This window comes from Hemitrygon akajei, chromosome 7 (assembly GCF_048418815.1).
Source record: "Hemitrygon akajei chromosome 7, sHemAka1.3, whole genome shotgun sequence".
NCBI classification, from domain to species: domain Eukaryota; kingdom Metazoa; phylum Chordata; class Chondrichthyes; order Myliobatiformes; family Dasyatidae; genus Hemitrygon; species Hemitrygon akajei.
The window spans coordinates 34,820,115-34,845,455 of NC_133130.1; the positions used below are offsets into that span (position 1 = coordinate 34,820,115).

At 41.8% G+C, this 25,341-nt stretch overlaps 1 protein-coding gene across 1 annotated transcript in view; it reads left to right on the top strand.

The window, feature by feature from the left end:
• Positions 1-25,341, top strand: part of LOC140730338 (lutropin-choriogonadotropic hormone receptor-like) — a 126,721-nt gene that overhangs the window by 65,478 nt on the left and 35,902 nt on the right. The window contains exons 3-4 of the mRNA XM_073050617.1: positions 1,830-1,904; positions 23,332-23,406. Coding sequence (XP_072906718.1) covers positions 1,830-1,904; positions 23,332-23,406 — 150 coding nt within the window. The remainder of the gene's footprint in view (positions 1-1,829; positions 1,905-23,331; positions 23,407-25,341) is intronic.

A 25,341-nucleotide genomic window follows, 5' to 3' on the forward strand; every position in this document is an offset into this window, starting at 1 on the left:
AATTGGATGTATATTGTGTAAGCCTGAAATGGTGCTCAAAACTATGACATTAAGCAAAATCAAAGCTGCAGTAAAGTAAGATATGGTTCTTTCATTGTGCATGTCAGTTCAGTTACAAAGATGGGAATGACATTTTCTCATGAGATTGCACATAAATTGTCGGACTTGCATGAATCTTGTAATTGCATCCTTAGGTTTTATGTTATATGGGAATTATGAATATTGCTCATGAAGGGGTCATCATGAAATCTTAAAAACTAATTATCACAGGAAAAGGACATGTTCCAGGAATAGATTGTTTAATTGTATGTATGAGTCAATAACACCTATCTTTTCAAACAATTATGACATTAAACCTGTAATGACCAATACAAGTTATTACTCTACAACCATCTAGCTGCTGAAATAGTGTGGATAACTTTGCTCGCCACTACTCTGAACTAATTCTACAACTTACAGACTCACTGTCAAGGACTCTTTACAGCTCATGTTCCCTGTATTTTTTTATTTGTTCTATTTGTCTTCTGCACATTGGTTGTTTTTCTATCTTTGTTTCTGTATATTTTTTCATAAATTGTATAGTATTTCTTTATTTACCAGGAAATGCCTGCAAGAAATAAAATTCAAGGTAGTATATGGTAACATATGCATATTTTGATAATACATTTTACTTTGACTTTGAAATATCTGAATTACCAAAAGGGTATGGTTCAATATTGGTTTTGAGTTTGCAACTCTATGGTCTGTAATTAATGACAATTATAGTAGTTCCTCCAAAGTAAAAATTGTCAATTATCTGTCCATGGAAGTTCTAAAACTTGATCTTAACTTTCCACTGCTTGGTGTTACACAGAGGGATGATAAGCAAACAAAAAATTAAAACTGCAGATTATGGAAATCTAAAATAACATTCAATAATACAGCAGATCAGGCATTATCAGTGGAAAGAGAAACCTTTGTGATAAAGGGCCTTTGACTAGAAACACTAACTCCATTTCACTTCCCACAAATGCAGCATGATCAACTGAGGTTCAAAGAAGAGACCAGCTTTCAATAGTGATGGCTTCACAATTGCTATTGTGAATCTACTAAAGTTTCATGTATTACAAAATCACAAGTTGCCTGCCATGTGGCTGTGGTGAAGTGGATAAACCTGATTAAATGATAAATGAAAGCATTAAACTGTCTAGTTTACAGGTGAGAATTTTTAAATTGGTTTGCTAATTAATCAGATACCAATTTAGGTTTGAAGTCACTAAGGTGGTTAAAGGTGAATGTAACTTCATCAAAAGTCAGGATTTTGGCAGCAGAATTTTGGATAGCTTCAAGGTTACAGAGCATGAGCAGCAGATCACGCAAATCAGGAATAGGATTAGGCATTGTTATGGAGGTTATTTGGCAGACTTACAAATGCCAATTTTGGAAGATTACTTTGTGGGTAATGTTAAACCCAGCAATGCAATCTTAAACAGGATCAGGTTTAGATATTGTTGACAGGGATATGGCAAGTGGCTGTGGTACAGAATTTGTGATGATTACAAAGACTACAGTTTTGGTCTTCCCAATATTCAGTTAAGGAAATTCCCACACAGTTCTGGATGTGATAGATGTACTGGAAGGTAGCAATAAGGAAGTAAAAAGGAAAGGATGAGATTGAAATGTGACCCCTATGTTGATGTCAATGTTAACCTCATATAAAAGGGTACTGGTACAAATCTCAATTCATAGACCTAGTTTCACTCTGCTGGAAGTATAACAAGAAAGTTATTGTTTTAAAACTCCCTAATCCATGGAATGATTGATTTCACTTATTTTTTCTTGTATTTCAGTGATATTTCGCAGAGTGATTCCTTGGAGAGAATTGAAACTCAAGCGTTTGTCAATCTTCAGGACTTAGTAGAACTGTAAGTGGTGTAAATATTATCACTTTGCAAATGCCAGTCTAATAGAACCTTGAAACTAATGTGATTAAAGGAGTCAAGATGTAAGAATTAAATTTTAACTCCTTGGGCACGTGAGTTAAAAAATATTTGAAATGAAGGGGCGCACATCTAACTAATGTGCAAGGACACCTCTCCCTCTCGAGAGAAGGACTTATAATTTTATTATGGTAATTGAATTGAATTGACTTTATTACTTACATTCTTCAAATACATGGGGGGTAAAAATCTTTGTTACGTCTCCGTTCAAATGTACATAATAAATATTATGTACAACAGGATAGTCAATATAACATAAAAATACAAATGCATCAGCTTGAATTAAGCAGTTTTATGGCCTGGTGGAAGAAGCTGTTGGTCCTGGCTTTTATGCTGCAGTACTGTTTCCCGGATGGTAGCAACTGAAATAGTTTGTGGTTGGGGTGACTTGGGTCTCCAATGATCCTTCGGACCCTTTTTACGCACCTGTCTTTGTAAATGTCCTGAGTAGTGGGAAGTTCACATCTACAGATATGCTGCGCTCTCTGCAGAGTCCTGCGATTGAAGGAAGGTACAGTTCCCATACCAGGCAGTGATGCAGCCAGTCAGGATGCTCTCAATCATGCCCCTGTAGAAAGTTCTTAGAATTTGGGGGGCCAGACTTCTTCAACCATCTGAGGTGAAAGAGGCGCTGCTCTGCCTTTTTCACCACACAGATGGTATGTACAGACAACGTGAGGTCCTCGGTGATGTTTATGCCAAGGAACTTAAAGCTGTTCACCCTCTCAACCCCAGATCCATTGATGTCAATAGGGGTTAGCCCATCTCCATTCCTCCTGTAGTCCACAACCAGCTCCTTTGTTCTGCGGTGTTGAGGGAGAGGTTGTTTTCTTGACACCACTGTGTCAGGGTGATGACTTCCTCCCTGTAGGCTCTCATTATTATTTGAGATTAGGCCAATCAGTGTAGTGTCAGCAAATTTAATTAGCAGATTGGAGCTGTGGGTGGCGACACAGTCATGGGTATACAGAGAGTAAAGGAGTGGGCTTAGAACACAGCCCTGAGGGCAATGTTCCCTCTAATTTTTAGTAGTCAGTGTGCACAAAAATCTTATGTTGTGCAAATTTTTTTCCTGTGACAAAAGGATGTGCACACTGAATGCACACATGGCACAGTTTATGTAGGTTTACAAAATATTTGACATAAAACTGCATAGAATATTATCAAAATAACATACATATATATAAGTCACAGTTAGTTTTTCTCTCTCCTGTCTTTGGCATTTACCCATTCTTTGTAAACTCTATCTAGGCTAATAGAACTTCCATCCAATTGATAGCTTTTGATTCTCATTAACATATCCAAATGACATTCACCTAAACAGTTTCTCAGCTTGTTTTTGAGTTGATTCATTAGGCTAAAACCTCGCTCACAGTCTGCACTAGATGCAAGAAAGGTTCTCCCAATGTCCATCAACTGTGCAAGATCACAAAACTCTTCATTTTGAAGTATAAATGCCACCATTTGAGCAAAGTTTGAAATCAGTTTGGATTTATTTTTTCTTGCACAGAAAATTTGAAATCATTAAACTGTATTACTATTACAGTATTTTCAGCTAGAAAATCATGATATTTTAGACATAAGGCATTAACTTGTTCATCAACAAATGTGAAGTCACAATCTGCAATTGTGGAGAAATCAAAAGCTGACCATTCTTGTCCCTCATCTTCAGAAAACCTTCCTTCTAAATGAACACAAAGACTATTTATAAAAGTCAACAGCGAACTTGTATCTACTGTGACGTTTTCTTCACGTTGTTGGCTTAGAAAACTTTAAATTTGTCATGCCACGAAATATTGTCTCCCAGATACTGCTTTCTTGTTAACTTAGCCTCTCGCAAAATGAAGTGAATCAATCGGTGTCAGGCCACTCTTTTGCAGAATCTTGCACAGTGCAGCTAGTTCACCAAAGACATCACTTAAAATCTGTAAAGCTACTTTGTATGTGATGTTTATCAATTTCTTGTGACAGTATTTAGCCACAGGGTCATTTGACTGATCTTCTTCAAAGTATGTCATCAGTGCCTCATAATTTTTTTTTATTGCCTGCAATGCAAAGTGTCTAGATAACCATCTGACTTCATTAAGTGGTCTGAAAGTAACAGCTTCATTTTCAGAGGCCTCTGCAATTTCTTTAAATTCGCCTACATTAACTGAAGATGGAGAAAACTTTGTATAGATTGTTTTCATCAAAGTTTCAATGTCTCTGATAACTTGAATTCTTTCCATGCAACACAAATCCCCAGATCTTCACGGTGGACTACACAATGTTGCTGAACTTAAGTGTGGAATGTCCTGTTCAAGTCTTGCTGCAACACCATTAACTCTGCCCAACATTACTGACACTCCATCAGATGTAAACATCAACATTTTATGGAGGTCAAGTTTCTTCTCTTCATAAAACTGCTTGATTGCTGAAACAATAGAAGCAGCATCACAGGCCTGCAGCTGAACTATTCCGCCAAAAAACATTTTATAAATGGTACAATCTTTAAATCTGAATTTGAAGTACAGAATGAGACATTTGTTGACAGATATGTTTGTGGTTTCATCAACTGCTAACGTGTGAAAATTTCCTGATGCTATTTCTTCAGACAGGTTTTTCTGAACAATATAGTTGATAGTCTCCGGAAATTCGAACGCATAATTTTTGCTTCGCCAGCTGCCTGGGAGTTGAACATACTTTTCCATATGTTCATTAATGTGTTGAACTGAATGTAAAGAGTTATTCATTTTAACACCTAACAACCAGAGGCGGCACTGAGGTGGTGCTTGCTGATGCTATACCACCAGCAGAAATTACAATAGCACCACCAAGAAATTAACTGAAATTTGACATACAAATTGCAGCTGCTTTCTCTGTACAGTTTTGAATACAGCTTGTTTCTCCAGTTGATCTAGTGAAACAGTTCCCCCCCCCCCAATTACCATAGCACTCATGCAGCAATAAAGTTATAAACTCTGTGCTGGTCTAAGGTCAGATCCACTCTACACTTTTGCTTATTCGTTCATTGTCAATGTCTTGCTGTCGCTGTCCTCACTTATATCAGTTAAGCTGATCTAAGATCACTTAAGGTGATGATGTCACTCACTCTCACTCACGCGAGAGATTGATAGTACACATACATTGTGCAGGATCCAGGCGCAGATCGATTGTCTCACGAGACTAACAGATGCCACACACACACATTGTGCTTTTACAAGCTAGCGTGGGCCTGGTACGTGCATTATTTTGGCCGGCGTGAAAAATGGATCGATTTTTAGCAAGAAAACGACCTCATCCAGAGGAATCAGTGCTGTCGCAGCCTGAACCTGTCTTAATTGAAAGTGACATGCAGAAAGAAGTAAGTGGGGATGAGGACAACAGCAGTTCATCGAAGGAATGTGAGGGCGAAGTAGAGAAACAAGAAATGGAGTGGGATTTGGAAGAGAATGTGGATGAAGCTGCTCTTAGTGCTAGTGGGAATACTGTTAGTGATGTTAGCCAGCAGCCTGAGGAGGGACCCCGTCGGCCAGCACTGAGAAAGTACCCTTCGCAACCATTTGACACTCAGCAAAGGAGTTTTATTCATGGCTGGTTTGACCTGTACTCCTGCCTGGAATATTCAATCAGAAAAGATACTACGTTCTGCTTTGCATGCAGGCATTTCCTGTGAGGAGGACATGGGTTCCATTCTGAGTCTACCTTCACTGTCACCGGTTACCGGTTACCGCAACTGGCGGAAAGCTACAACAGCTTTCAAAACCCACCATGTAAATGCAGCTCACAAGTTTGCTATGGAGGCATGGGCCGAATTCAGGTTGAGAAAACAAGACGGTTCAAGATTGGGAAATATGTTTGATAAAGGACATGCAAAGATTGTCCAAGAAAATCATGAGTATATGAGAGCGGTGGTTGAGACTCTACACTCTACTGCGTGCCAAGGCTTTGCCCAGCGAGGACCCCAGGAGGATGATGGATCTGGCAATAATGGAAACTTTGTTGAGTTGCTTAGTGTAATTGGACAGTTTGATAAGTCTGTAGCTAAAAAAAAAAAGAGGACATTTCTGGAAAGGCAAACAACACCCATCACGATATCCAAAATGAAATTATGGGTATTATGCCAGATATGATCAGATGTCAAATAAGTGCAGAAATCAAGGAGGCTGGACATTTTGACATCATGTGGATGAAAATAAAGACGAGCAAAAAGGAGCAAATATCAGTGGTGGTGTGGTATTTGAATAATGAAACAGTGCTTGAAGAATTCTTGCACTTCACTCCAGCAGAAGGGTTGGATGCAGAGTTGCTTCTTAAAAGCATTGAACAGAAACTCACCCAGTGTGTTATTGATAAGAATGCGTGTATAGGTCAGTGTTCTGATGGGGCAGCAGTGATGTCCAGGTGCAATAACAGGGTACAAGAGGTCCCGCAGGCATTATATATACACTGCTATGCTCACAGACTTAACCCTGTTTTAGTGGATGTTGTGAGCAATGTACAACAAGCAGGTGAGTGTTTTGAAACTGTGCAGCTGCTTTACAACTTCTTTTCAAATTCTTTTGCCCACGATCTTTTCATGAAGAAACATGGAATCAACTGCACAGCCCGTGGAGTTGAAGAAATTGTCAGATACACATTAGGCATGGCAGTATACAGCGTTGTGGGCTATAAGGAAATCACTCCCTGCCCTTCTAGCTATACTACAGGATATTATGGGTCAACCAAATGCACAGAGGAAAACAGAGCTGTAATTGGACTGATTGACAAGCAGTTTGCTTTACTTATCACTCTGTTTGAGGATTTATTCTGAGTCACCAATTTCATGTCAGACCAGCTACGATCTCCCAGTCAGGAGCTTGCATCTGCTGTGGACTTGGCTCAGTCTGTTATCGATGCACTCTCAGCAAAACGGGGAGAGGAATCACGGAGTGAAATTCAGGCAAGAGCTAGGGATCTGCATTAAGGCTGGTATACAGAGCAGAGCACATGAAAGGAGACAGGCCCAGCCACCCCGCCGCCTACGTGATTTTGTTGTTGAGGCCCAAACGAAATGCACACCTGTCACATTCTCTGATGACCTTCGCAAGCACTGTTTCTATCTGGTTATAGACAGACTTCTGACTGAAATGAAAAGACGGTTCTCAATTGTGACTGGGGGTGTTCTGACTGGAATCTCAGCATTGAGTCCTGAACACAAGCTCTTCCTAGACAAGAACTGTCTTTGGCCAATGGCCCAATACTATGGAGTGACTGAAGTGAACCTGACTGCAGAGCTACATCAGGTTCGGCGTCTGCTGGAAACAAAGCAAAATCAAGGACAGACAGTGAATGACACAGTGGAATTTCTAACTCTAATGAGACCCTACTGCGATGCATTTATAGATTTATACAAACTAATCTGCATATCACTGCCTCATGCAAATGGAGTTTCTCTTGCCTCAGACTCCTCAAAAACTACCTAAGGAATAGCAGTGGGGATGCTTGGAACAGCAACTTGGCCCTATTGGTCATGAACAGCCGGAGGACCAAGGCACTTGACATCCAGAAAATCATTGATGCTTTCGCCACCAGTCACAACAACAGATGGTTTGTGCTTCTCTGAAAGCATCAATGGTGAGTACTGATGAAGGGTTTCGGCCCAAAGCGTCATTATTACCTCCTCCCATAGATGCTGTCTGGCCTGCTGAGTTCTGCCAGCATTTTGATTTTTTTTAATTTATTTCCAGCATTTGCAGATTCACTCATGTTGCCTAATGGTGAGTGCAGTTGATTTTTTTTTAATTTGGGCCTAGACAAATGCTAATTATAATTATTATTTTGTGGTGGATACCCCATAGTCCTTATGTTTCCTGCAAATCCTAAAGTATTACATTTATTGCTATTAAGCGTACTGGTTTTGTTTCTGTTGCGGTGATTGTTGATTTTTGTTTTAAGTTCAGTAGCCAAATTAATTGAGGTATTGCATGGTCAGAGTACGATTTGTACAACCCCTGGTAAAGCCTTGCATCCATTGTTTGCCTTATTTGAATTTAATAACGGTATATCTTTTAGATAGATAGATAGATAGATAGATACTTTATTCATCCCCATGGGGAAATTCAACTTTTTTTCCAATGTCCCATACACTTGTTGTAGCAAAACTAATTATATACAATACTTAACTCAGTAAAAAACATGATATGCATCTAAATCACTATCTCAAAAAGCATTAATAATAGCTTTTAAAAAGTTCTTAAGTCCTGGCGGTAGAATTGTAAAGCCTAATGGCATTGGGGAGTATTGACCTCTTCATCCTGTCTGAGGAGCATTGCATCGATAGTAACCTGTCGCTGAAACTGCTTCTCTGTCTCTGGATGGTGCTATGTAGAGGATGTTCAGAGTTATCCATAATTGACCGTAGCCTACTCAGCGCCCTTCGCTCAGCTACCGATGTTAAACTCTCCAGTACTTTGCCCACAACAGAGCCCGCTTTTGGCATTGTCTGTCCATGTAATGCGAATAGCAGTGGACATTGTGGGTTAGTGTTGTGTTTTTCAGTTGAAAAGCACGCATTTGATGCTGATTGTGGGATTCATGTTGTGCGCTGTGCATCGGATGCTCTGTTGGTTTGTTTGTTTATGCTCTGTGTAGCCCGGGTTGTCTCCGATGCTATTGACACTGTCACAGTCATATTAGATCTATCAATTGCAGTTGCTTGTGAATCAACAGAGGCATTTATAGTAGGCACATAATGCTTGAAACTGACTTTTGAATGCCATGCATCTGGCCTTGTGAACACATATTACCATACAGTAAATATCTCAGCACCATCAGTGAGTAATTCAACCCCACTGTAGCACCAGCAAGAAAAAAATCTCTTGGCGCCGTGCTAACAACACACTGTCGATAAGAACTTTCATCTCCTCTGGGTTTGATCGTGTTCGCTCTCGCTCATCTGGACTCAACTGTAACACGTGTAGCACTCCTGTAATGGGTAATGAAGGGTTCTGTTGCCTGAGCTTTTGTACACCATCCAAATGCGATTTACTTGCCAAATGATGCTTCAAAAAGTCAAGTTTCCAAAGATCATTCCACTTCTTTCCACTAGCAAATTCTCCAGCAACTTTTGCATCATGACAATACAAACAGATAATTCCAATTTCTGAATCACACAAATATTTATCGTAGCTGAATGTTCATGACCTCATGAGCTTTTGGTGCAGCAGTTTCTTTTATTTTGTTAAGCCATTCAACTTTAAACAAATTTGTGCTTTTGCACTTCATGCCCTTCGCTTCTTTTGAATTCATAGAAAACCTACAGCACAACACAGGCCCTTCAGTCCACAAAGTTGTGCCGAACATGTCCCTACCTTAGAAATTACTAGGCTTACCTATAGCCCTCCATTTTACTAAGCCCTATGTACTTATCTAAAAGTCTCTTAAAAGACCCTATCATATCCGCCTCCACCACCATTGCCGGCAGCCCATTCCACGCACTCACCACTCTCTGAGTAAAAGACTTACACTTGACATCTCCTCTGTACCTACTCCCCAGCACCCTAAACCTGTGTCCTCTTGTGGCAACCATTTCAGCCCTGGGAAAAAGCCTTTGACTGTCCACATGATCAGTGTCTCTCATCATCTTATACACCTCTATCCGTTCACCTCTCATGCTCTGTTGCTCCAAAAAGAAAAGGCCAATTTCACTCAACCTATTCTCATAAGACATGCTCCCCAATCCAGGCAATATCCTTGTAAATCTCCTCTGCACCCTTTCTATGGCTTCCACATTCTTCCTGCAGTGAGGCGACCAGAACTGAGCACAGTACTCCAATTGGGGTCTGACCAGGGTCCTATATAGCTGCAACATTACCTCTCAGCTCCTAAATTCATTTCCACGATTGACGAAGGCCAAGACACCATACACCTTCTTAACCACAGAGTTAACCTGCGCAGCTGCTTTGGGTATCCTCTGGACTCAGACCCCAAGATCCCTCTGATTGCCCACACTGCCAAGAGTCTTACCATTAATACTATATTCTGCTATCATATTTGACCTACCAAAATGAACCACCTCTTATCTGGCTTGAGCTCCATCTGCCACTTCTCAGCCCAGTTTTGCATCTTATCGATGTCCCGCTGTAACCTCTGACAGCCCTTCACACTATCCACAACACCTCCAACCTTTGTGTCATCAGCAAACTTACTAACCTATCCCTCCACTTCCTCATCCAGGTCATTTATAAAAATCATGAAGAGTAAGGGTCCCAGACAGATCCTTGAGACACCCACTGGTGACCAACCTCCATGTAGAATATGACCCGTCTACAACCACTCTTTGCCTTCTGTAGGCAAGCCAGTTCTGGATCCACAAAGCAATGACCCCTTGGATCTCATGCCTCTTTACTTTCTCAATAAGCCTTGCATAGGGTACCTTATCAGATGCCTTGCTGAAATCCATATACACTACATCTACTGCTCTTCTTTCATCAATGTGTTTAGTCACATCCTCAAAAAAATTCAAATCAGGCTTGTAAGGCACGAACTGCCCTTGACAAAGCCACGCTGACTACTTCTAATCATATTACACCTCTCCAAATATTCATAAATCCTGCCTCTCAGGATCTTCTCCATCAACTTACTAACCGCTGAGATAAGACTCTCTGATCTATAATTTCCTGGGTTATCTCTACTCCCTTTCTTAAATAAAGGAACAACATTCGCAACCCTCCAATTTTCCAGAACCTCTCGCCATTGATGATGCAAAGATCATCACCAGAGGCTCAGCAATCTCCTCCCTCACCTCCCACAGTAGCCTGGTCCTGACGACTTGATGCTCTCCAAAAGCTCCAGCACATCCTCTTTCTTAATATCTGTATGCTCAAGCTTTTCAGTCTGCTGCAAGTCATCACTACAATCACCAAGATCCTTTTCCATAGGGAATACTGAAGTATTCATTCAGTACCTCTGCTCTTTCCTCTGGTTCCATACACACTTTCCCAATGTCACACTTGATAGGTCCTATTCTTTCACGTCTTATCCTCCTGCTCTTCACATACTTGTAGAATGCCTTGGGGTTTTCCTTAATCCTGTCCACCAAGGCCTTCTCAAGGTCCCTTCTAGCTCTCGTAATTTCCTTCTTAAGCTCCTTTCTATTAACCTTATAATCTTCTAGATCTCTAACATTACCTAGCTTTTCTTTTCTTCTTGACTAGATTTATTACAGCCTGTACTCTATCATAACTTTCCTGTCTCGTTGGAATGTACCTATACAGAACTCCACACAAATATCCCCTGAATATTTGCCACATTTCTTCTGTACTTTTCCCTGAGAACTTTGGTTTCCAATTTAAGCCTCCAATTTCCTGCCTGATAACCTCATAATTCCCCTTACTCCAATTAAGCACTTTTCTAACTTGTCTGTTCCTATCTCTCTCCAAGGCTATTGTAAAGGAGACAGAATTATGATCACTATCTCTAAAATGCTCTCCCACAGAGATCTGACACCTTACCAGGTTCATTTCCCAATACTAAATCAAGTACAGCCTCTCCTCTTGTAGGCTTATCTACATATTGTGTCAAGAAACCTTCCTGAACACACCTAACAAACTCCATCCCATCTAAACCCCTTGCTCTAGGGAGATGCCAATTGATACTTGGGAAATTAAAATCTCCCATCACGACAACTCTCTTATTATTGCACCTTTCCAGGATTTGTTTCCCTATCTGCTCCTCGATATTCATGTTACTATTGGGCAGCCTATAAAAAACACCCAGTAAAGTTATTGTCCTCTTCTTGTTCCTAACCTCCACCCACAGAGACTCTGTAGACAATCCCTCCGTGGTGTCCACTTTTTCTGCAGCCATGATACTATCTCTGATCAATAGTGCCATGCCCCCACCTCTTTTGCCTCCCTCCTGTCCTTTCTGAAACATCTAAAACCCTGCACTTGAAGTAACCATTCCTGTCCCTGAGCCATCCAAGTCTCTGTAATGGCCACCACATCATATCTCCAAGTACTGATCCATGCTCTAAGCTCATCCGTTTTGTTCACAACACTCCTTGCATTAAAATAGACACATCTTGAACTTTCGGTCTGAGTGCGCCCCTTCTCTATCACCTGCCTATCCTCCCTCTTGCACTGTCTACAAGCTTTCTCTATTTGTGAGCCAACCTCCTCTTCCCCAGTCTCTTCAGTTTGGTTCCCACCCTCCAACAATTCTAGTTTAAACTTTCCCCAGTAGCATTAGCAAACCTCCCCGCCAGGATATTGGTCCCCCAGGATTCAAGTGCAACCCGTCTTTTTTGTACAGGTCACACCTGCCCCAAAAGATGAGCCAATGAAACAGAAATCTGAATCCCTGCCCCCTGCTCCAATCCCTCAGCCACGCATTTATCCTCCACCTCATCCTATTCCTATTCTCACAGTCGCGTGGCACAGGCAGTAATCCCGAGATTACTAACTTTGCGGTCCTGTTTCTCAACTTCCTTCCTAACTCCCTGTAGTCTTTTTTCAGGACCTCTTCCCTTTTCCTACCCATGTCATTGGTACCAATATGTACCACAACCTCTGGCTGTTCTCCCTCCCACCGCAGGATATCTTGGACACGATCTGAAACATCCCAAACCCTGGCACCTGGGAGGCAAACTACCATCTGAGTTTCTTTCCTGCGTCCACAGAATTGCCTGTCTGACCCCCTAACTATAGAGTCCCCTATCACTACTGCCTTCCCTTCCCTACCTTTCTGAGCTACAGGGCCAGACTCTGTGCTAGAGGCACGGCTACTGCTACTTCCCCCATGTGGGCTGTCTCCTCCAACAGTACTCATACAAGAGTACTTATTGTCAAGAGGTACCTGACTCTTTCCCCTTTCCCCTCTTGACCACATGTCACCCACCTGTCTGTCTCCCATGGCCCCGGTGTGACCACATGCCTATAACTCCTTTCTGTCACCTCGCTCTCCCTGACCAAGCGAAGGTCATCGAGCTGCATCTCCAGTTCCCTAACTTGGTCCCTCAGGAGCTGCAGCTCGACACACCTGGTGCAGATATGGCCATCTGGGACCCCCCACATCTGACACTGAGCACAGAAAACTGGCCTCACACGCATAGTACCTCCTTCCGCAATTAAAACAGTTAAACCTACCTCTCCTCGTCCCGTTACTGCTTAAGCTCGTTGAGCCAAAGTCCTGTCACTCTGCTGCCCGCTGGATATGGTGGTCTATTTTTTAAGCCTTTTGACCGCTACTGGCTGACATCATGCGCCTGCACAGTCTCGCCTCTTTTACCCCGAGTAGTAAAAATCCCCCTTTGCTCCGAAAAATCAGCTGTTCACTCGCAGCCTTCTTGCTCCAATTCAACATAGTGAGTCAATATTTTTTTCAATAAAAACTTGTAAGCTGTCTGCAGGATTTGAAACAGATCTTTGTAAACTTTACAATATGAACACTGTCCGCCAAAGATGGCTGCCGCCCTGATGCGGCTGTACAAACCGGAACAGGAAAGGTGAGGTGACGTAAATTAGTGATGTGCATTGTGGTGTTTGAAAAACTGACTAACTAGTTAACAGAAACATTTAGCTAAAAGATTATTTTCAATAAGTATAATTATTAATTACTACATTATTTTAGGTAACTAACCTTTCGTGCGCACGTTAATTTCCTTTGTGCACTGGTTGAAAAACGTGTGCGCGCACAAGCGCGCAGCGTAGAGGGAACATAGCCTGAGGGGTACCTGTACTACAAACACGAATAAATCTACATATACTGAAAATCCAATGCCACACATAAAATTCTGGAGAAGCTCTGCAGGTCAGGCAGCATCTATGGAAAAGAGTAAACAGTTAACATTTTGGACCAAGACCCTTTGGGACTGAAGAAGGGTCTTGGTCTAAAATGTCAGCTGTTTACTGTTTTCCATAAATGCTGCCTGACATGCTGAGTTCTTCCTCAATATGATACCAGTTTGTTTCCTTAGCTTAGCAGTGAAAGCAAAGGTAGTAAAGAGGGCTGAAGATGTGACAAGCAAAACCATTAATGTTTACTGCAACTTTGCAGTTGCTTTCTCACATAAATCTTTGTTCAAAAAATTTTCAGAGAAGATCTAACTTTTTAAGTATTGGAGCTAGGTTTGTGAACTTGCAGTTCAATTTCTAAACTTTGTAGATTGGTCTGTCACCTCATCAGCAAAGGTGCTGCTAAAGAGAACCATAACATCATAGAGTTTTACAGTAGGGAAACAGGTCCTTCAACCCAACTGGTCCATGCTATCCAAGATGCCCCATCCAAGTTACTTTGTTAGTATTTGGCCCATAACCTTCTAAACTTTCTATCTTTTGTTCGACTGTCTTTTGAAGATTGTTACTGTCCCTACCTCAACCACTTCCTCTGGTAGCTGATTCCACAGAGGTGCTACCCTTTGTGTAAAACAAATTGCTCTTCATGTTTCTCTTAAACCTTTCCCCTCTTATTTTAAACCTACGCCCTCTAGTTCTAGACTTCATAATTCAGGGAAATAGACAAAGTGCATTCATCTGATCTGTGGTTAATGGATATGGCAAGGGGATGGGAGGCAGGATGATAGAGCTGAGATTGAGCCAGCAGGTTTACAAGTAGATGATGGGTGTAACATGAATGTAAGGAAGGATATGCCAGTGACTGGGTACAAATGCAAAAAGCACAAAGATTTAAATTGTATCACATAGGCAAAATTCAAAAGGGTGAGGATGCAGGACTGAAGGTGCTGCATTTAAATGTGCGTAACATTTGAATATATCAGACGAACTTGTGGCACAATTCAAGATTGGTTGGCATGACATTGTGGGCATCACTGAGTCATGGCTGAAAGAAGGCCATAGTTGGGAGCTTAACATCAAAGGATACACTTCGTATCAAAAGGACAGGCAGAAAGGCATAGGCAGTGGCGTGGCTTTGTTGGTAAGAGATGGAATTACACCTTTAGAAAGAGGTGAATTCGGTCAGAGTGTGATGAATCTTTGTGGGTGGAGTTAAGAAATTGCAAGGGTAAAAAAAAGTGTGAATCATATATAGTTCCTCAAGTAGTAGCCAAGATGTGGGGTTGAGATGGCAAAGGGAGCTGGAAAAGCATGTAAATGAGGGTAATGACACAATTGTAATGGGGGACTTAATCAGGTTGGTGTTGGATCACAAGGGAGGGAATTTGTAGAATGCCTACAACATGGCTTTTTGGACCAGCTTGTGCTTGAGCCAACTTGGGGAAACACTATCTTAGATTTGGTGTTGTGTAAGAATCCAGATCTTATTAGGGAGCTTATCGTGAAGGAACCCTTAGGAGGCAGTGATCATAATATGATTGAATTCATATTGCAAATTGAGAGGGAGAAGCATAACTCACAAATGTCAGTATTGCAATAGAATAAAGGGAATTACAGAGGCATGAGAGAGGAGCTGCCCAGGTGGATTGGAGAAGGATACTGGCAGGGATGACAGCAGATCAGGGGGGGCTGAGGTTTCTGGGAATAGTTCACAAGGCACAGGATAGATATGTCCCACAGAGGGAGAAGTTCTCAAATGGCAGGGGAAGGCAATCGTGGCTGACAAAGGAAGTTAAGGAGTGCATAAAAGCTAAGGAAAGAGCATATAAGGTAGCAAAAGTGAGTGGAAGTTGGATAATTGTGAATATTTCAAAATCCAACAAAGGGCAACTAAAAATGCTATAAGAAGAGAAAAGATGAAATATGATGGCAGTCTAGCCGATAATATAAACCAGGATACTACAAGCTTTTTCAGTTATATAAGGAGTAAAAGGGAGTTGAATTTGGACCACTGGAAAATGATACTGGTGAAGTAGTAGTAATGGGGACAAAGAAATGGCAGATGAACTTAATGGGTACTTGGCATCTGTCTTCACTGTGAAAGACACTAGCAGTGTGTCAGTGGTCCATGAAGGACGGTGAGTATGAGTGAATGCCATTGTTATTACAAAGAAAGAAGTGCTAGGCAAACTCAAATGTCTTAAGGTAGATAAGTCACTTGGGATAGATGGACTACATCCCAGGGTCCTGAGAGAATTTGCTGAAGAGATAACAGATCGGTCATGATCTTTCAAGAATCACCTGATTTTGGCGTGGTCTCAGAGGATTAGAAGTTTGTAAATATCACTCCATTCTTTAAGAAGGGAGGAAAGCAAAAGAAAGGAAACTATAGGCCAGTTACCCTCAGTGTTTGGGGAAGTCTTGGAGTTTATTGTTAATGATGAGGTTTCAAGGTACTTGGAGACTAATGATAAAATATCAAAGTTAGCTTGGTTTCTATAAAAGGAAATCTTGCCTGACAAATGTGCTAGAATTCTTCGAGGAAGTACCAAACAGGGTGGACAAAAGAGAGGCAGTGGATGTCATTTACATGGATTTTCAGAAGGCGTTTGGTAAGCTTCCACACATGAGGCTGCTTAACAAGATAAAATCCTTTGGTGTTACAGGAAAGATACTGAGATGGATAGCAGAATGGCTGACAGGCAGGAGGCAGTAAGTGGGAATAAAAGAGGACTTTTCTGGTTGACTGCTGGTGACTAGTGGTGTTCTTCAGAAGTCAGTATTGGGACCGCTGCTTTTCACATTGTCAAAGATTTAGATAATGGAATTGATGGCTTTGTGGCAAATTTGTGGATGATACAAAGATAGCTGGAGAGGTAGGTAGTGCTGAGGAAGCAATATGATTGCAGCAGGACTTAAACAAATTGGAAGAATAGGCAAAAAAGTGCAGATGGAATATAGCATTATGATAATGCATTTTGGTAATAGGAACAAAAGTGCTGACTGTACAAACATCAGAGGTGCAGAGTCCTTGTTCAAGACTCCCAGAAGGTTAAGTTACAGGTTGAGTTTGTGGTAAAGAAACCAAATGCAATACTGGCATTTATTTCAGGAGGGAATATAATATAAAAGCAAGGAGATAATGCTGAGCCTTTATAAGGCATTAGTCAGGCCACACTTGGAGAATTGTCAACAGTTTTGGGCTCCATATCTCAGAAAGGATGTGTTATCATTGGAGAGAGTCCAGAGGAGGTTCACGAGTATGATTTCAGGTATGAAGGGGTTAATATATGAGAAGCATTTGGCAGTTTTGGGCCTGTATTCACAGGAATTTAGAAGAATGTGGGGAGGGGGAATCTCATTGAAACCTACTGAATGTTGAAAGGACTAGATAGGGCAGATGTGGAGAGGATGTTTACTATGGTGGGGGTATCAAAGGGCACAGCCTCAGGCTTGAGGGGTGACCTGTTAGAACAGAGGTAAGGAGGAATATTTTTAGCCAGAGGGTGGTGAATCTGTGGAATGCTCTGTCACAGACTGCGGTGGAGGCCAAGTCCGTGCGTATATTTGATGTGGAAGTTGATAGTTCCCTGATCAGTCAGGGCATCAAAGGATATAGTGAGAAGGTGGGTACATGGGGTTGAGTGGGATCCAGGATCAGCCATGATGGAATGGTGAAGCAGACTTGATGGGCAGAATGGCCTAATTCTACTCCTATGTTTTATGTCCCTCATAATTTTATTCACATCTTTGAAATCATGTCTCAGTCTCCTATATTCTAAGGAATAAAGTCCTAACCTGTTCAACCTCTCCTCCCTCTGGCTGATCAACATCTGTTAATATCTCAAACTCCATAGGGTAGGTGTCTGCAGCTGTACAGCTGCACAGGAGAGAGAGAACCAACAGATAGGCAAGGCCTGCATAAGGTTGTACCTGCTACCATGAGTGCTCTATGCAGATGGCCTATATCTCTGTGTTCAAAGATACTGTCATAGTTTGTACAACAGCATGCCACCTTGCTCAATACAGGTAACTCCCATCACTCCACAGGCATGCATGCTGCTTCAGAAGTATCTTCTTCAGTACCTCTTGAAGTGCAACCTCTGCGTGCAAAGTTTCCGTTACAGATCCTTATTTTGCTCTTCTGCAAAGTGAAAGGTAAACAATTACTTTCACGCAAGAATCCCATCTGACCCTGTAATTATGACAGGTGCGAATCCTGTTCAATAGTTCTATTTAATATCAGAATGTATACAATATTGAACCCTAAATTCTCATTCTCTGCAGACATCCTTGAAACAGAAGAAACACCGCAAAGGATGAGTGACAGAAAAACTGTAAGAACCCCTATCTGTAGAAAAACAAGTAACCCCAGAACCCGCAAAACCCCAGAAAAACTGTAAGCCCCCATCCCCCTCGCACACACAACAGCAATGAGCTATATCTATCCTCCACACTCCCCCTCCCCTACTTATTCAAAGATTCAAAGTGCATTTATTATCAAAGAATGTATAACTTATACAACCTTGAGATTTGTTTGCTTAAAGGCAGTCGCAAAGCAAGGAACCTGAAAGAACCCAGTTTAACAATATATAACCAACCCCCAATGTGCAAAGAAAGAGGAAAAAAAACTAAACTAATGATCCAAATAACGGAAGCAACAGCGTTCCAAACCAAATTGAGTCCTTTGATGCAAACTCCCTGAAGCAGCCCAGAGTAGGCCTAAATCCTTGGTATTCAGTTCATCATATTAGTGGAGCAAATCAGCGCAAAGCAGCTGGGGGTGGTCTCGTGGCCTTAGCGTCGCAGAGAGAAGAGCTCCCAGTTCATCTGGATTGGCACTTAAATTGTCCGAAACTTTCCACGACAATTCACTCTGGGCCTACATTTCACTGCTGGAGAAGCAGTTCTTGACCCAGAGTGATCCAACCTTGTCCAACTCTTGACACCCTGCCTTCCAGTATTTCTGGGCCAGTGTCTAGCATAAAGCATCAACATTCCTGCCACCCACTGTGCAAGCAACAGCTAAGTCCCCAAAGAGAGACTGTGGTCCACAGTACATCAAAAACTAGCTATTCATTCCAACATCCTTGACATCCCACAGGCACTCTCTCTCACATACAAGGGGAGACAGATATCGCTCCTTTCACAGCGACAGGGGAGACAATAGTCGCTATTTCGATGTTGCAGTCTGAAACATTGCTTTTTATTTTGAGTTCCCCGACTTGAGAATCAGCAGCAAACTCTCCCTCACCATTGAGAGATCGATCAATCAATTATCAAGTGCAGAGCCCTCTGACAGCCACTCTCACTGTCAACGATCTTCCAACTCCCACTACACTTCAGTTCGCAACACCAGCAAGAATTCGTGTCTACAAGGCCAGCCAGGCCCCAAAGTCACCTGACCAGGCCGAACCTGGACATATCGAAAGAAGGCCGATTGGCGAGCTCCTAGAATGAGCTGGGGGAAGGCGTCTACTGGCACCATCTTTAGTACCACCCACCTCTTGTGAAGTACATGGACTACATTTATGTTGTATGACCTCTGAGGGTCACTTCAATTCCTTTTTCAAAATATTCATAGGTAGCTCCCTTCTCAACCTATTTATTTCAGCCATGAGGATGCAGTGAGGCTTGTAGACCTTTTTGCATGGAGACCTACGAGCCCGAATTTAATTGCTCTGATGGTATAACTGTATTCTTCTGTTAGAAATTTATGGTCCTTGTGAACTAACCACATAAGTTAGTGTTGAATTCCAGGTTATTTGCACAGTGATAAAAATATAATTTCAATGGGTCTTGAGCATTTTCCATGAAAGGCAAATTGGGACTATATATACCATGGCAGTAATCGAGGTGAATGGTGGAATATATTAATCTAGTGCAAATGGTGGGATTAGGTTAGATTAGCATTATTTGTCACATGCACATCAAAATATACAGTGAAATCTGCCATTTATGTCAAATCAAATCAGGACTAGGCTTTAGGCAGCAACATATCATGCCCACAGCTCATTAACCTAAACTGTACATCTTTGGAATGTGGGAAGAAACTGGAGCACCCAGAAGAAACCACACAGTCACAGGAGGACATATAAATTCCTTACAGGGAGCAGCAGGAATTGAACTCCAGTTGGTGATTGTGGGCGCTTATAATGGCTTCATGCTAAAGGCTGACTTATACTTGTGTGTATGGGCTTTGCTGTAGCCTACGCCGTTTTCACTTCTGCATAGGCTCTATGCCGTAGTGAGCATGCGTTGGTGTGCGCCAAAACGCTAGGCGGTCGGGTTTCTATGCCACTGTGCTGAGTTTCTTCGTGAGAGACATGGACGAGGAAATGCATTTCAATCATTTTCGCATGTCCGCAGGTAGATTTGACAATTTGGTTCATCTGTTTCGCATCGGTGTACAGACATGGCGGAGCAGCAGCAACCGGAAGTGCGTAGGAGGAAATGTGATGCTACCAAGCGGACCAATCACAGTTGTTGCGGACTGCGTTGCCGCAACGTGCGAGTTACTTTTTTGGGGAGGTGCACATCATCCTACGGTGTAGGGTACATGGTGCCTATGGCATAGATGCGATGCAGAAGTATAAATCAGGGCTAACTGCTATGCTACTGTACAACACTTATACAGGCAAGGGTACATCGTCTGGTAATTAAACTACTATCTCCACTGGACTGAACTGAATTGAAAGAGCATTTTTCATTAGCATGCTGTTGGTGTCTAAATTCTTGGCCATTCCATATTATATTGCATGTTCTACCGAATCTTGCAGCATGCAAGGGAGATTTTGCTTCCATAACTCTGTAATGAGGAACACAAAAAGGGCTAGAAGGCAAAGTAAAAGCAATTTTGTTTTTCGGAACAATTAGCCCAATTTCCAGTGTTGATCCTCGGCTAATCCCAAATGTTTACCTGGTGCCTGCCTGAGGTGATCAGCCAATTAATAGGATTAGTGGCAATGCATTTCTCCAGCAAGAAGAAAGTCGACAAACTAGTTTGTATCCTTAAGCCTGCTGCAAAATGTGTAACTTCTTCCATCTGCTCACCTGAGTTTGAATTTTGTGTTTAAATAAAATAATGTTTTTGAGGATTCAGATAATTGCCCATGAGGTTTACTCTATGTACTAGGTTTCCCACCACTGTTGATAGACATGGCTCCAATTTAGCCAATAGAGTAGGAACTCTGGGCATGAATGCCCATCCAGGCTGATTTGCTCTTTGGCAAAAGGCAAAGAGAGGGAATAATGGGGGCCTTTTCTGCTTGGCTGCCAGTGACTAATGGTGTTCCACAGGGGCCGGTATTGGAACTGCTTCTTTTTATGTTATATGCCATATACAAGAAAAGATAGTAAAAGATTTGAAAGTAGTGGGGGGAGGGGGAAATGCAAAATGATAGGAGAAGACTGGAGGGGGTGGGATGAAGCTAAGAGCTGGAAAGGTGATTGGCAAAAGTGATACAGAGCTGGAGAATGGGAAAGGATCATGGGATGGGAGGCCTCGGGAGAAAGAAAGGAAGGGGGGAGCTCCAGAGGGAGATGGAGAACAGGCAGGGTGATGGGCAGAGAGAGAAAAAACAAACAACTAAATATGTCAGGGATGGGGTAAGAAGGGGAGGAGGGGCATTAACGGAAGTTAGAGAAGTCAATGTTCATGCCGTCAGGTTGGAGGCTACCCAGCCGATACATAAGGTGTTGTTCCTCCAACCTGAGTGTGGATTCATTTTGACAGTAGAGGCGGCCATGGATAGACATATCAGAATGGGAATGGGACCATATATTTTGGATATATACCTCAAGAATGGTTGAAAAGAGTTAAATATTTACTGAATATACTGTTGGTGGCTGGTAAAAAGACTCTTACTAGGAAATGGTAATCACAGGAGAGCCCAACTTTAAATACATGGATGGAAACTACAATGGACATTTACAAAATGGAGAAGATAACAGCATCTGTTCATCATAAGCTGGAACAATTTGATTCATACTGGGAAAAATGGTTTAACTACATAATACCTCATAGGCCTGATCTTATTCTCACAAATCAATGAATCTGTTGTAAAAAAAGATCACTCCCTACTTGTACATAGTTCTTTCCTTTTGCTTGCTTTTTCTTTCCACTCTTTTCTATAAGTGTATACCCCAGATAAATAATTTGTGGAGATTTTGTGATATATATGATTATATCCGAGACCGAGCGTAGGTATTCAGTGAAACGGTCTCCCAGTCTGCGTCGGGTCTCACCAATATATAAAAGGCAACACCGGGAGCACCGGACACAGTATACCACACCAGCCGACTCACAGGTGAAGTGTCGCCTCACCTGGAAGGACTGTCTGGGGCCCTAGATGGTGGTGAGGGAGGAAGTGTAAGGGAAGGTGTAGCAAAAGGCCTAGAATTTCCAGTAGTGATAGAGTCTAGGACCAGAGTGCACAGCCTTAGAATAGAGGGATGTCCATTTTGAACAGAGGTGAGGAAGAGTTTCTTTAGCAGAAGGTAGTGAATCTGTGGAATTTATTGCCACAGAGACTGTGGAGGCCAAATTGTTGGGAATATTTAAAGTGGAGGTTGATAGCTTCTTCATTAGTCAGGGTGTTAAAGGTTACAGAGAAAAGTCAGGAGAATGGGGTTGAGAAGGATAATAAATCAGCCACGATTGAATGGTGGAGCAGACTCGATGGGCCGTATGGCCTAATTCTGCTACTATGTCTCATGGTTGTTTGGTGTTATTTACCTAAAAGAAAATTGGTATAGACGTGGTTTACAGAAATGGCTGAAATCTATCTCAACTGGGTCTCTGCCATTTTCTGGTGTATTTTGATGATCTCTCAAAGGAATACTGCAGAAGATCAACAAAACCCTTAATCTTTCAATTTTTGTATAAATTAGATTTGCTTGCTTGAATCATTGCAACATCTTTTGGAATCAACAGAAGATGTCTGGCACACGCACAAGGCTTGACAAACAAATACCCTGAAGGCTTTGAAGTTTGAAGTGATCAAGAAGAAAGTAATGGCCTTGAGACAAGTAAATCACAATTAACTAATCAGAAGTAGTTATCTGAGTTACTTAGTTCCCTAAAGCTTTGAGTAGTGTCCTCATGTGGTTCAGGTTTGATTCCAGACCTGCAGTGAATCATTGGACCAACTTGTAGGGATTCTATAATTGACTTAGTTCCTTAATTAAACAAGGTTAAAAATTCATATCAGCCCATATTTCTGCTCTTGACAGCAACTCACCATCTTGAGATGAAAAGTATACATATGTGGAATTTTTTGTGGTGGAATGAAGCTTGACTCATGCCCAGAGATTAGCCTCACATCTAAAGCATGGACAGTTGGACGTGTCTGCAAATCAAACAAAATGTCAATACTTGTAGCTGAGGATAGGGCTACAGTTGGTTAATGTGAAAAGTGGGAGAAGTATTCAGTAAGTTCTTATTTTGTCCAAATTGACTGCATTTTCAAACCAAAGATCACTTATGAATAATTAAGCTATTAATTAATCAGATTCTTGTATGCTTCTTTGAATAATATCCATTCTATCACTTATTGCTCTATTAATTCAAATTTATTCCATCTTTCTCTTTCCAGTTCAATTCAGAATACAAAACATCTGGTGAAAATTGACCAAGAAGCTTTCAGGAACCTACCACAGCTGAGATACTTGTGAGGGGACCTTAATTTGCAATAGAGTTTGAAATGAAGGATTTATACAGCCCTGTTTATATTTAATGTTTTGAGTGTGGTTTCTGCAGCATTAATTATCTTTTATTCAATCTTTATTACAATTTATGTATTGGTTCCTAAAGATTGTAAAAGTAAATGTAGATAAGAAATATAATCTAATCCAGCTGTTTCATCTTTTCACAGAAATAGAGCCCCTGTACTCCAGCAGATGGTTATAAGGCTTCCTTTCATCTATAAATTAGGAGTATGTTCAGAATTCCCAGGGAAATGGTTCTCCCATTCTCCTACTGCAGGATCTCTGCAGATATTTCACAATTCTCCCTCTAATAATATACCTGGAAGATTAATTTTCTTCAAAACCATTTTTCTGAAAATCATTGCCAAATTTAAAGAAAGATGCTCTTTCTTTATTCTTTTTATGGGTTCCAAATCTTGTATTCGGAGGCTGTACCCCTCTGGTCCTAGACTCTCCCACTATTGGAAACATTCTCTCCATGTCGACTCTATCTTGGCTTTTCAAATGGTTTCCAATCTACCTTTGCAGTTAAATAGTATAAGCTGTAAGATTTGGAACTAACTATTTTATGCTGCTTGATCTTTCATAAAAAGGAAGTTGGAACAAAGTAAGCAATTGGAACAAAATAAGCATTGGGTTCTTATTTGAATACTGTATTAGTACAGAAATTTATCCAAAGCTGCCTTGTAATGAGGTAGAGAGAATTCCATGCAGAACACAGATCCTTATAAGATGTTAATAGTAGTAGCAGTAAAAAGACAAGAAAAACATAAATAAAAACACAAAATGCTGGCAGAACTCAGCAGGCCGGACAGCATCTGTGGGAGGAGGTAGTGACGACGTTTCGGGCTGAAACCCTTCATCAGGAGCGAAGTAACATGGGATGGTCAAGGGGGGGATAAGAAGTGGGGGGAGGGATAAAGTAGAGAGCTAGGAAGTGATAGGTTGGAGGAAAATGGGCTGGGGGAAGGTGGAGAATTATGGGAAATAAAAGAGAAAGAAAGGCAGGGCTGGGGAGAGATTATAGTGAGGGGGAAAAAAGAGAGAAAGAGAACCAGACTGAAATAATAGATAGGGATGGGGGTAAGGGGGGGCAGGGGTATCAACGGAGGTCTGTGAGTTGGATGTTCATGCCGGCAGGTAGGAGGCTACCCAGGCGGGAGATAAGGTATTGCTCCATCGACCTGCGCGCGGCCTCATCTTGATGGTAGAGGAGGCCATGGACAGACATGTCGGAGTGGGAGTGGTCTGTGGAATTGAAATGTGTGGCCACAGGGAGATCCCGCCACTGCTGGAGGACTGAGCGCCGGTGTTCGGCGAAACGATCTCCCAGTCTGCGGCGGGTCTCCCCAATGTATAAATGGCCACATCGGGAGCACCGGATACAGTATATCACCCCAGTTGACTCGCAGGTGAAGTGGTGCCTCACCTGAAAGGACTGTTGGGGGCCTGGGATGGTGGTGAGGGAAGAAGTGTGGGGGCAGGTGTAGCACTTCTTCCGTTTGCAGGGATGAGTGCCTGGAGGGAGGTCGGTGTGGAGGGATGGGGGGGTTGAATGGACAAGGGAGTCGCGTAGGGAGCGATCCCTGCGGAAAGCATAAAACCTTCTTTGTAGCATGATCCAGTAATGTTTCCCAAGATCTCAAAATTATAGCATGGCTGGCCCCCAAACAGTTATAGGCTTTTAAAACTTGGGCCTTGTCATCTCTTAAATGCTAATGTCTCAGATTATCTGCCATCACCTTGATGGTGTTCCTGCACTTGGGTCTTCACTTTGATTTCTTATCGACTGAAATAACTAGTGTCAAAAGTATCTAATTCATGGCCTAAAAATCTGCTTTTTGTTTCTGCCTTTAAGATACAAAAAGTTAAAATTCTGCATCAGAGAGTGTGATTAT